Below are 13,311 nucleotides of genomic sequence, written 5' to 3' on the forward strand. Positions count from 1 at the left end.
TTACTGATATTCCAGTAATTAATGATTTTAACATTTTTGTCGTCATTAACATACATTCCAAACCTGTAAGACTTTATTCAGGTTTTTTTTTCAATCATGCATGTTTGTATCATACTTCGGAACAACATTTCATTTTTGGATGAACTGTCCTTTTAATATTTGATTTCACTGGAATTGCTGAGAGATGGCGTTCACATATATACACAGTACATATATTATTCATATTTAAAGCGCATATTTTAATCAACTCCTGTTAAGTATTAGATGTTTGCAATATGATTAGGAATACATTTGTAGAATAATATAATACGAATACTCTAGTATACACTTTTACGTGAATTTGCAATGCAATAGGCAGTATATGAATTTAACACAAAAAATAAAGCATCTATAAAAAGTAACAAACCAGCTCTCAATTTGTTTTTAATAAAACTGCAAAACAGTCATCAGATTTACAGTACAATCTCAATTACTGAGACAATACACCGATTGCATAAAAAACCCAATGTTTTAGAGCAAGCCTCCAAACTTTTGTGCAGCCATATGCAAAATTGCTCAAAACAGACGTATTAACAGAACGATAGCTGGCTGAGACTGTGATTTAATAAAAACAAACAAATATTCCCTTTATTGTAGCCTGGCCTTTTTTTTTCCCCCACACAATTTTTTTTTGCCCCTTTGTTTCAGAAGTATGATCTGAAAAGATGTCTAAAACACACAGTGATGTACAATAAAGACAGGCAGCATTATTATGAAACAAACATCAATCAAGATTTAATCGCGAATTTCCAATTGTACGAATGCCAAATCAAATAAACTGCTTAAATAAAAATGAATGGCAATTTTTTTTTTAATCATGTTACGTTGATGCCATATCCAAACTTCATCGGCAGAAATGATGTCATAACGTAAATCAAAGAAGATTCACAGAAAATAAATTGAAATGCAGAGGAGCTGCGATAATCGTAAACATCTTAAAAATCAAACTAATAATGCCAAATGAACAGCATAACTTAAGAATGATGCACTGGAAACGATTAGCTTGCCGCTAAACATAAAACTCGCATTTCATTTTATGAAGCTAATTTACCATTAAAACTGGAGACGTAAAAGGGGAAAGCCCTATTGCACTTGGCTCTGCCAGGATTACAAATATGTAATAATAGCAACAACATTAAAACACATGAGACAAAAAACAAAGAATCGGTTAAGTATATGCACATCTGGTCCTGGAATGATGGCTTGAGGGGTGTGGGAATACTTGTTGGTGTGTGTGTGTGTTACAGACGGTGGATATCAAACACCCAGTTTGTTGGCCTGCGTCAGCACCACCTTCAGGATGGGCATGAAGGCAGACGTCTCGCTGAAGTTGCTGCTGCTCACGATGTGTGTGTGGATGTTGAGTCCGTCGGTGTAGCAGCGGCACTCGATGCTGCGGGCCATATTGTGCAGACCACCGACGATAGCTGGAGACAGCTGGAGAGAAGAGTTTGTCTCGCACTCAAAACATTGCTAAATATAATATTTAAACACCAGTTGTATTTTAAAGCTTGTGGTTAGGGGTGGGTGATATGGCAAAAATTTCATCACGATTAACTATTTTATCACGATTCTTTGTCATGTTGGTTTTACTATTTTGCAAGTTGTCTGAGCATTAAGGGCTTTTCACACTGAAAGCGAAAATTCGGCGCGAATTGAATCGAAACAATAGATCTCTATTGGGCTATTCACACCAGGCGCGATCATTTTTTCCCCGTCGCTCCGCGATGAAACGGGCCGTCCAATCAGATTTGAGCTTAGATCACGTGCCCACAGCAGCTGCTGTTGCACAAAAGGCGCGAGTGTTATGAGTCTTTACTCTCTAGATCTTCCGTGTTTAAAAAAACCGAGTCAAACATTTTTCTACACATGAAATATGAAAGCAAATAGACATATGATTATGTATGTGTTTTGTATGCAGCTCATGGTAATTTTATAACAATAAAGGATGCTTATGACAATAAGCAGTGTGGCGTTATTAAACATAGCCTACAAAGCGTGCCTATTATAGAATCAAAATCAACTATAGATCACAATCGGAAGTTATTACAAGCACTCGATGATGGTTTATAGTGGGTTTTAAGCAAAAACATTAATAAATCACATAAATGTTCAAATGTGGCTCGATGCTAATTGTACTTGTATTTATATTTTACGTTGTTTTCTTGTAAGCATTATAGATAGTTTGTGTTTCTGGCGTAGAACCAAACTTTATTTAGCTATATTTAATGCTGTATATTGAGCAGTGGACGATGTTGAATCCATATATGAGATACATATCGGAGTAAAAATGGTCGGCGCCACCTAGCGTGCATTAGCAGAAGGCGATCAATCGTTTCGTGCTCGGTGTGAAAGCAACGTTCGTCGGCGATTCGCCTCGCGCTCAGTGTGAAACGGCCTTTACAGCCAAACTAATTTCCCTATTATAAGGACAAAGCCTTTCAAGCTAACAAAACAAAGAATGGCGGATATTTAGGCCAAAGTGGGCGAAGGTAAACATCTTTATTATTTTATCTTCGTTATTAAAAAATAAAAACAAAGATACACATTACAAATACACATAATATACAAATAAAACAAACAGTGTTTTATTTTCAGGTACAATAGGTGATGTATTTAGCAGGAGCATTCAAGAAATGTAATGAACAAACATGAACAAAGATTGATTGCTATTAAAGCAACTGTATGAATTTTTTCAGTCAAGAGTAGTGAGTGATTTTTCTGTGTTTTGTGGTTTTAACATTAAAGAATAAAAATTCTGTCAGTGTTTTATTTTTATACCATCATTTACTCACTCAAAATTAGTTTTAAACCTGAGTTTCTATCTTCTGCTGAACACAAAAGATGATATTTTGAAGAACGTGGAAAACCAAGCAGTTGCTGATCCACAGAGACTTATGGTATTTTTTTCCTACTTTCAAATTCAATGTGGACCAGCAACTGTTTGGTTACCCACGTTCTTCAAAATATCTTCTTTTGTGTTCAGCACAAGAAAGAAATTAATACAGGTTTGGGATAATGTGAGTAAATAATGACAGAAATTAAATTTGGCAGCGGCTATTTACACCAAGTGCAAATAGCTATAGATTATATTTACACCATGTTAAAATAGCAAGATTTTCTGCTATTTATACTACTATCTGCACCTCAGTATTATAGTACATTATAAAACAGTACGTAATAATAATGTATTGAGTGTAAATTATTAAATGGATGCCACATTATTGGGACAATAAAGCCCTCCCTACATCAACCCTAACCCTACACGATACTTTATTTTCAACTGATTATTTCCTTCATTTTTATTGACAATAAATGCCTTTCCGATGCGATATGAGATTTGAAAAGGGAGAAAAAAAAATGTTCGGCAAAAGGCGGGTTCGAACTCAGGTCGATCGCGTCAAAAAGCACACGCCTTACCATTTACACCACGGGGACTGATGTTTCAGGAGCGTCTTTTTTCAGTGTTGACTATCCCAATCAGACGTTTGTGGGCGGCGTTAGTGTAAATAGCCTCTGCCAACAAGGCGGGCTATTTGCACTTAGGCTACGTTTACACGACAATGATGAAGTCAAAAACTGAAAAGTTTTTCACTTGCTTTTTAAAAAAAATTCACGTATACACGACAACGTTTTCAAAACGATTTGTATTTACACACATCCGCGAAAACGTCCAAAAACACTGTATTACGGCCAGTAGTTGGCGCTGTCACCTTGTTAGTAAACCGTACCTGTAGGGAAGTGACGATTATACTGTATGTTGTATATGCATCTCCGCTGTTGGTTGTAATATTGGTGAAGTAAATCCACACTTTGCTGAAGAAGCGTTAGCAACAGTGGCATGCGTTAGCAACAACAGTACCATGTACTCCGCCATTGTTGTGTATGTTTGTTCGCGCTTGCCTTTAAAATCGACACGTACTGCGCATGTCTACATACCTAACACGTACTACGCATGACGTCACCGTTTTCAAAGATTCCCGTTTTGGGTGTTTACACGGAAACGACAATGGTGGCATTTTCAAAAACTTGCACTTTAAAACCAGTTTTCAAAAATATGCGTCTTCAGTCCCCAAAACTCTGTCGTTGTGTAAACTAACTGGCAAAACGCATAAAAAGTTTCCCGTTTTTGGCTGAAAATGTTGTGTAAACTGCACCTTAGTGTAAATAGACACTCCGATTAAATTTTAGGGTGAACCATCCCTTTAATAACAGTCGGCTGCATGTTTAATACGGTCCGTTTTAAGGAGTTACACGCATCCGTTTTTCTCTCAACTGTTTATTTTAATTTTAGACATAACCAACTCTATATGTAAAACTTGTGTGTTTTGACAGTATTAGCGCAAAAGATAACTTAGTTCAGTAATCAGGTGCTGTTTGACAGGGTTTATGGTGCGCGCGCTTCAGGCATACGCGCTCAGAAAAAGCGCACATCAGAACAGCGCGCAAATGAAACGTTTAACCGGCAAGACTTTAAAGCACATGCAAATAATGTACTTTTGTGATTGCGAATAAGTGCAGTGTCCTGTGAGAGTAACTGTACCGCTGAGTTAACACTGATGTGAATTAGGGGTGCAACGGTTCAACTTACTCACGGTTCGGTTTGTATCACGGTTTTAGAGTCGCGGTTTCGGGACGGTTCGGTATCTGCTACGTTTAGGTAAAAAACTATATTGTCAAATAAAAATAAAGAAAATAAGAACAAATAATCTAACTACAAGTAACAGCACAAATGAATAAACAGTGCAAAAAGATACAAATAAAATAAACAGTGCTTTTTTACATAGGTCTAACATAGTTTTTAGGTACAGAAATTGAACAAATCAAATGTAAAATAACATTGCATATTTGACTGTATAAATTAAAGATTAATCCTTATTAAAAGTTACAAAAGTTATTAAATCAAGAGCAGTGAGAGATTTCCGTGTTGTTGCTGTTTGATTAATATTAAGAAAGTGCTGTCACTTTAAGAGAATGCACTGATCCAGTACATTCAGCCGACTATGTCTGCTAGGATACTCACCAAGATGGGCATTTTGACAATTTTTGTGTGAATTTGTCCAGTTAAACAATACAGAATTTGTATCCATCAACCGAAACATGCATTAGCCGAACTCTAACAAATCATATTACAGATGCATTGTCAGATTTAAGTTGAACCGCGGTCCTAGTGCATGCCCCGAACCGTGTGTGAAGAACCGTACGGTTCGATTTTTTACCGAGAATCGTTGCACCCCTAATGTGAATGTATGTGGCGTTGTACAGACTTGAGATCAGAACTGTAACTGATAGAATGAGTGCTGTAGCACGATACTACCATATTTCTTCAAAAGCAGATCGTCGAGACATTTTTATTTTCCACGATCAAAAATCGTCATATCGCACACCCCTACTTGTGGTATTACCACTAGATTACATGAAAGTGAGAGTTCATTCACAGTAAAATACTCACCGTTTGCTCTCTCAGCTTGTCATAGAGATACTCAAGCCTCTTATGAGCATCATCCAACTTCCTCTTGGTTTGCTGTTAGGATGAAGGGGAAAACTTGTTTACTTGGAATGCTGGGAAATTTATACAGGGATACAGACAGAAGACATTTTTTGGTAGTAGCAATAATATTTACTATGGGTAATAACTCGTATGCTGGTCAATATGCTTTTCAAAGGGAGTTTGAACAAAATAAGATGATTTGGTAAAATGAATCTTTGATGAATGAATCAATAGCTAATGTGAAATATTTGTAAACAATGTCACATATCGTTACATTTACCTCAGGAACGCCATTCAATGTCCATAGCTTATATGTTAGTTTAATAAAATAGAACTCTATAGAGACACATTTTGCTAAATATATGTACTTTATAACAACATTTTTAAACATTTAACTTTACCTGATATTGTAATTAATATATGCTTGAATAATTTTGTCACGATAATAAGTTTTTAATAGTCAATATTTAAATGTTTATATTTCAACAATGAATTGGAGTAGAAATATTATATCATTAAGAAGTTGATTATATCTTAAAATAAATAGCTATTTAATGTAATAATTCATACGGTTGTTAGTTTTAACCTTTATTCTAGTAATGTATCAACTGAAAGGATTGCCTGTACTGTTTTTGACAAGTACAGTACTGGATATATATCCAAATGAATCGCTATAGATTTCAGATCATAATCGAATCAAGAGCTAGTGAATCTGAATTGACTTGATTTGTCATGCAAATTGCAGAAAATATGAAAATGAAAACTAGAGACACACCATATAGAAACGGCATGAGAAATACATGAGCCAATATACTGTTCAGAAATTTGGGATCACCAAGACCTTTTTTTTGCTTTTTGAAAACAATGAATACTTCTATTCAACAAGGACACTACAAATTGATAAAAAATTATCAATTAAAAACAACACCACCACATGTATATCTGATATTTGAAACACTGGTGTGTTTTTGTTGGTGTTTTAATAAACAGTATTTTCTCACTAAAGATTCTAAATACAGAGTTGTAGAATTTATTTTGTAAAACCAGGTATCACATCATTATAATATTCAAGGATAAAGCCCCGTTCACACCAAGAACGATAACTATAAAGATCACGATATTAGCGTCCACACCAGCGAACGATATCGTCTGTTTATTCTAAGCGCACGCTCCTCTGCTGCTTTAAATTCTCCAGCTCGTTAAAGCAGGATTGATTCTGATTGGGTGTCAATGTTTTTATCGTTCATCAGCTGGAAAAAAATCATTCTGAAAGTGACTTCAACTATATTGTTTCTCTGTGCCTTTATCATTACAGCTGTGATGTGGACTCTTTAAAGGGGTCATATGATGCTATTTCAATTGTTCACACGCTTGAGGAATTCGGCCAATCACAACGCACTGGATAGCTGGCCAATCACAGCACACCTCGCTTTTCAGAACGATGAGCTTTGTAAAAATCGATGCGTTTCAGAAAGGCGGGGCATAGAGGAGAAACAATAATGTACAGTATGTGGAAAATAATGTTTTTTTAACCTTAAACCACATAAACACATTTCATTACACCAAATACACAAAATAATGTTCTTCTTAGCAGCATCATATGACCCCTTTAATATTGAGAACGATTTTTAGAACTATATCTTTATTGTTATCTTGATAGTTATCGTGCTTGGTGTGAACAGGCCTTAACTCATTAGCCCTTCTGAAGCCTGGCATTAATTTACTGTTTGAAACAAGTAAAGTCAATGCTATCTGCTTCCAATACTCAATAATGATTTCTGACATGCACATCCGTTTTTTGTTTTTTTGTAACTTTGGAAGACCAAGAAATCATGAAACAAGCGATTGCTTTTAATAGTGTCACTTCATTGTAAACAAACCGGGTCTGAAGCAGCAGCCAAGCATTTCTGGATCAGTCCCTCAAAAGTGGTCTTCAGAACCATGTGCTCCTCAGGGATTGGCTTCTTAGTGATCTTCTCAGTCGGTATGGTCTGAAGTGGATGAGAATAGAGTATAATATGGGTAAAACACCAAGTGTACGACCACTAATACGCTTCCGACAAACATTTATGGGTTAGCACTATAGGTTTATTGTACATAAACGAATACCTTTATGACATCTCCAATTGGCGCTCCAGGCGCACCCTCCATGTTGCCCCGAGGCATGCTGGGGTTTCTGCCCGGGGGTCCCAGTGGCTGCTGCTGGATGGGGCTGAAGGTGGCTGGGCCCACAGGCTGATCTGGACGCTGTTGTTGCGGCTGAAGGGTCTGCATGGTTTGGGCAGCAGCAGGGACCTGAGGGTCTCCTAGAGGGGCCATGATGGGTGCTGTAATGGGGGCTGGTGGAGTGAAGTTTTCTGGCATCTAGAGACAAAAAGCACAAGATGTTTTTCTGAAAGTCCAATCCACATAAGTTATGAGCAAGCAGACGATCGTCAAACTCACCTTCTTCTTTTTGGGAGCTCTGTTGAGTGCGGGAGGATCGTTCCAGCCGTTCTGAGGTCCTGCAGAGGAACAGGAGAGATCATTTCATTTTGGATTTCAATTGGCGGCAATGCATGGTCCAACCTGAAGCTAGTTTAACTCTCAGAATGGAGAGCATTGAGTTGTTAATGAATATTATATCATGCTGATTGGAAGTAGGTTCTTAAATCACAACTATTGCAGGGCTCAACAGTTAAAGATTTGTTCTGCATGCACCATTGAACGCAAGAAAACAATCAATTATATTGGACAACTAACAAAATACGCCATTTTAAAATTTAAGGCATAAGTTATTTACAGCCACAGTGACGTTTACCAAACTTACCGTGCAAATGCAGAGCAAAATGACTGCTTATGTCCTTGTATCTATTTACAGCCAATACTTCATGATTATAATATCATGATCATAAATGAGTGATTAATTCATTTTAGAATTACTTGAGAAAAACAAAATCACTGTGAAAAATTCTAGTGAATCTTGCAATTATTTATTAATAATCCAAGACGGACAATTACGGTCCTCCATGCTAGATTGTTATAACTCTCTTTATAAATTCACCTTCCAAAGACCAGGCTGAGTCTTGATTTAATCCTCCTGCAAATACATAAGGTAGCTGACGCATAACGTGTCCATCAACGTTTTTAATGCAACAGAGAGACTTTAGATTAAAACTGAAATAAACGTATGTAACTCATGCAATAAACAAGTAATAAACAGCACCAGTTCACCACTGGTAATTATTTTTAACTGAGTGTACAACTCGACTGAACACCACTTTTAATCACCTTTTTGTTTTTATTAGTTCAAAAACAGCCCCGCAAACAGCCAATCAGATTTGTTTAAATGAGTCTGCAAGTCTACCTGTAACAACTGTGTTAAAGCTATAATGAACAAGAACTACTATCTATAATATACGTATATATAGTCTAAAATATTTAGGATTTTTAATGTTTTTGAAAGAAGCCTTTTCAAACTCACCAAGGCTATATTTATTTGATCAAAAAAACTATAATATTGTGAAATATCATTACAGTTTATATTAACTGTTTTCTATATGAATATATTGTAAAATGTAATTTATTTCTGTGATCAAAGCTGTATTTTCAGCATCATTACTGCAGTCTTCAGCGTCACATGATCTTCAGAAATCATTCTGATATGCTGATTTGCTGCTCAAGAAACATTTCTGATTATTATCCATGTTGAAAACAGTCCCAATATTTTTGTGGAAACTGTCATCTGTCATACATTACCACTGACAAGCTGGAAGTGAGTTTTAATAACAACAAAAAAAATTGTCTATATATATATATATATATATATATATGTGTGTGTATGTACATTCTGTTAGATGTTAGATTGATGCAAATAACTGATCAAAAGTGACAGAATTCTTTGAAATATTATGTCTCTATTTCCAATAGATGTTTTTAAGATTCAAAATAAGAACTATTATTAAGTGAGCAGCAACGGAGCAGCAAATCAGCATATTAGAGTGATTTCTGAAGATCATGTGACACCGAAGACTGCAGTAATGATGCTGAAAATACAGCGCTGCATCACAGAAATAAATTACATTTTACAATATATTCACTTAGAAAACAGTTATTTTAAATTGTAATAACATTTCACAAAATTACTGTTTTTTTGTTTGGTGAGCAGAAAAGGCTTTTGACTGCAATATATATGAAACACCTGATGATTCTCATCAGTCACTGCTTGTATGTGTTAGATCTGGTGCTGAGTGCAGACCTGCTCTCTGGAAGGCTGGAATCAGAGCGGGTTCAGTCTGAATACCTGGAGCTCTGGCGACCGGAGGAGGAAGATAAGCCGTGGGCGACCCCGGCCCACCGTGCTGGAAAGACACGCCAGAAGAGAGAGGAGGAGGAGGAGAGAAAGGCTGGCCCTGAGGAGGCCCAGAAATCACAGGAGGAGCTGCTGGCTGAGAGGAGGCAGGGTGCATGAACTGTGGAGGATAGACAGCAGGGGCAGAGGAGGAGGATGATGAGGGTGGAGGAGGAAGAGGAGAAGCCGTAGAGGAAGAGTACTGAAGAGGCTGATAGATGCCAGGAGTCCCGGCGGCAGGCATGAACTGCTGAGCAGGAGGATAGTCTGAAGATCACGAGGAGAGGAGACAACAGGCAGTTAGTCATTCAGAGTCATTTCACAGTACAGCCGCAGTTATGAGCATGCAAACATTAATAAACAGCTCTAGTGAAATGATATGTACTGTTAACATACATCTGAGTACATACTGAGCAAAAAGTTCATGCAAAGATTTTACAGAGGCCAGCATCCGTACAAAACACCATGCATTGCTTAAGTTTACACTTGTTGGTGAACTCGTTTCTGCACCAAAATTAACCATGGTTTTACTACAAATAAAACAACTAAACTTTTCCAGGCCTGGAAATTGGGGTTTTAAAATTCCATGACTTTTCCAGGTTTTTCATGACCTGCTACTTTAAGCTCATGTAGTGAGGAAACAAAGCTTTGTCTAAGGTTTAGTGGTAAGGATGAGGAACACAGTACACTTACTCTGGTACTGCTGGGAGAACATGAAGGGAGCGGAGGCGCTCACTGGAGACTGAAGGCCAAAGACTGGAGCGGAGGACTCCACCTGAGGACAGACGAGACAGAAACCGGATTAGACTGATGAGGAGAACACAGCGTGATGCCACCAACACTAGAGATGCGCAAAACTACCTCTTTTTATACTACAATATCGCTCAAACCTTTGGGGTGACTAAGATTTCTGTCATGTTTTAAAGAAATCTCTTCTGCTCACCAAGCCTGCATTTATTTGATTAAAAACACAGTAAAAACATAATATGGCGAAATATTATTACAATGTAAAATAGCTGGTTTCTATGTGAATATATTTTAAAATGTTATTTATATCTGTGAATCAAATAAAGCAATAAGCCCCAAGAAGCCTTTGCTTCGCGTCGTACCTAACGCCCCTTAGCTGTTATAAATTCACTGTAAACCACGGCTTCACGGGGCTTACTGCTTTTATAAAACACGGTTATTCCGTATACGTAGTAAGGTTTCACAAAATAAAGCAGAGCAAATAAAGTGTACTGATAATAAAAACAGTATTCTTCCACCAAACAATGTAGCTCCTCAGAAACAGTTGTGGTTGCTACAAAGTGTATAAGCTGAATTTTACATTCAATGTCACATGATCTTCAGAAATCATTCTAATATGCTGCTCAAGAAACATTTCTGATTATTATCAATGTTGAAAACAGTCGTGCTGCCCGATATTTTTGTGGAAACCGTGATACATTGGATTCTCTTTTAGGATTCCTTGATGGAAAATTTCAAAAAGAAATCTTTTGTAACATTGTCAGAAGTGGCAGTAAAGGCATTTTATAGTTTATTTCTGGCAATACTTATTAATACTCTTTAAATTCTTCAAAAACTTACTGGAATTTATTGAAATCAGCCAATTCTGATATTAGAAGACAACTACATATTTTTTTTGTTTTTTTGAAAGTAACGTGGTTTGGAAACAACTCCAACTCTAAAGCATAGAACACCATGATTTAAAAACTAATATTGTGAAATATTATTGCAATTTAAAATAACTGTTTTCTATGTGAATATATTGTAAAATGTCATTTATTTCTGTGATCAAAGCTGTATTTTCAGCATCATTACTCCAGTCTTCAGTGTCTTCAGAAATCATAATATTTTGCTGATTTATGATCAATGTTGGAAACAGTTGCGCAGCTTAATATTTTTTTATAACCTGTGATATTGTTTTCAGGATTTTTTGATGAATAGAAAGTTTAAAAACGAACAGCATTTATTTAAAATAGAAATCTTTTGTGACAATAATATACACTAGTTTTCCAAAGTTTGGGGACAGTAAATTCTTTTCCTTCTTTTAATTTGAATGAAATTAATACTTTTATTCAGCAAGGATGTATTAAATGTAAGTGATAGTAAAGACTTACATTGTTAGGAAAGATTTATATTTTGAATAAAAGCTGAACTTTTTATTCAAAGAAAAAGTATCAAGTTATTAAAAAAAAATATTAAGCACTCATCAGTCCTCTCTGTATTTTTCTACAACTGTTTCCAACATTGATAATAAATCAATGATTTTGATTTGAGCATGATCTCAGAATGATTTTTTGCTGAAATTTCAGCTTTGATCACAGCAATAAATTACATTTTAAAGTATCTAAAAATAGAAACCCATTATTTTACATTGTAATAATATTTCACAATATTAAAATCATACTGATCCCAAACTTTTGAACAGCAATGGGTGTATATATAGAGACGAGTCTGCAGGTGTGAATCTTGTTTCTCAGTTTAGAAAAGCAAACAAATATGTGTCTAGAGTTTAACGCACTTATAATGGAAGTCGCTGGAGTAAACTAGAAAAGATACATTACTGTTCAGACCCAAATATGGAGCAAAGCCCACTAGAGATCGACCAAAGAACCAAAAAAGGCAGAGTATGGTATTAAATGAGCGGTTTAGAGACCCAGCAGGTTTTGCTCATGCGCTGTGTGTCTGTCTCGGCTCTGTGGGTCTGTACCTGCGGGTCAGCGCCAGGCACGAGCGGGCGAGGGACACTGGGCAGAGCTGTAGGGGTTTGGTTACTCCAGGACGTGACAGTAGAGGCGGATCTACCCTGAACACAACACAAACACAAACACACGCTGGTATCGGCCGCTGGTGCTTTCCTCGCCGGGTGTGAGCGTGTCTCGTACCTGTGGGTAATACTGAGTGTGTGCGGCGGGCTGCGCGGGGACCTGTGGAGGTTGAGGTTGTGTGTATGTCTGCACTGGAACAGCGGCGGGAAGCGTCTGCCTCACTCCAGACTGCTGCTGCTGACCCAGAGCTCTGCTCAGACGATCACGCAACTGATGCACAGCAACCTACAGACAAATACAAATCATCAGACGCACAGAGCTGCCATTAAACAACTATACAATGCGGTCTCACTTTACATTAGGTGTCCTTAACTACTATGTTCATATGTAGTTACCGTGTTCATATTGTATTGCATAACACTTCTGCTGCTATTGAGGTGGGATAGGGTCAAGGTTAGGGACAGGTTTGATGGTATGGGGGGGAGGGGGTTGGTGATTGGGTTTGTGTGTGGTTTTAAGGAGGGTTATATCATATCCAAACTCAAAATATGTCATTTCCATAGCTAAAATACATATTTTACAGTCACTATTATGCAGATTGATCATAAACAGAGCTAAAAGGCATCTTACCAGTGGCAATCCTTCACAAAACTAATATCTACCACAGCTTATCATGGGTA

At 36.9% G+C, this 13,311-nt stretch overlaps 1 protein-coding gene across 1 annotated transcript in view; it reads right to left on the reverse strand.

The window, feature by feature from the left end:
- Positions 1 to 654: 654 nt before the first annotated feature.
- Positions 655 to 13,311, reverse strand: part of LOC107558245 (protein transport protein Sec31A-like) — a 31,095-nt gene continuing 18,438 nt past the window's right edge. Inside the window, exons 13-22 of the mRNA XM_016241874.1 lie at positions 12,749 to 12,916; positions 12,574 to 12,669; positions 10,554 to 10,635; positions 9,768 to 10,127; positions 8,574 to 8,609; positions 7,976 to 8,034; positions 7,640 to 7,894; positions 7,411 to 7,521; positions 5,492 to 5,563; positions 655 to 1,476 (exon numbers count right to left, since the gene is read on the reverse strand). Coding sequence (XP_016097360.1) covers positions 1,297 to 1,476; positions 5,492 to 5,563; positions 7,411 to 7,521; positions 7,640 to 7,894; positions 7,976 to 8,034; positions 8,574 to 8,609; positions 9,768 to 10,127; positions 10,554 to 10,635; positions 12,574 to 12,669; positions 12,749 to 12,916 — 1,419 coding nt within the window. The 3' untranslated portion in view covers positions 655 to 1,296. The remainder of the gene's footprint in view (positions 1,477 to 5,491; positions 5,564 to 7,410; positions 7,522 to 7,639; positions 7,895 to 7,975; positions 8,035 to 8,573; positions 8,610 to 9,767; positions 10,128 to 10,553; positions 10,636 to 12,573; positions 12,670 to 12,748; positions 12,917 to 13,311) is intronic.

Source organism: Sinocyclocheilus grahami, unplaced genomic scaffold, assembly GCF_001515645.1.
Source record: "Sinocyclocheilus grahami isolate Dianchi unplaced genomic scaffold, SAMN03320097.WGS_v1.1 scaffold638.1, whole genome shotgun sequence".
Classification (NCBI taxonomy): Eukaryota; Metazoa; Chordata; class Actinopteri; order Cypriniformes; family Cyprinidae; genus Sinocyclocheilus; species Sinocyclocheilus grahami.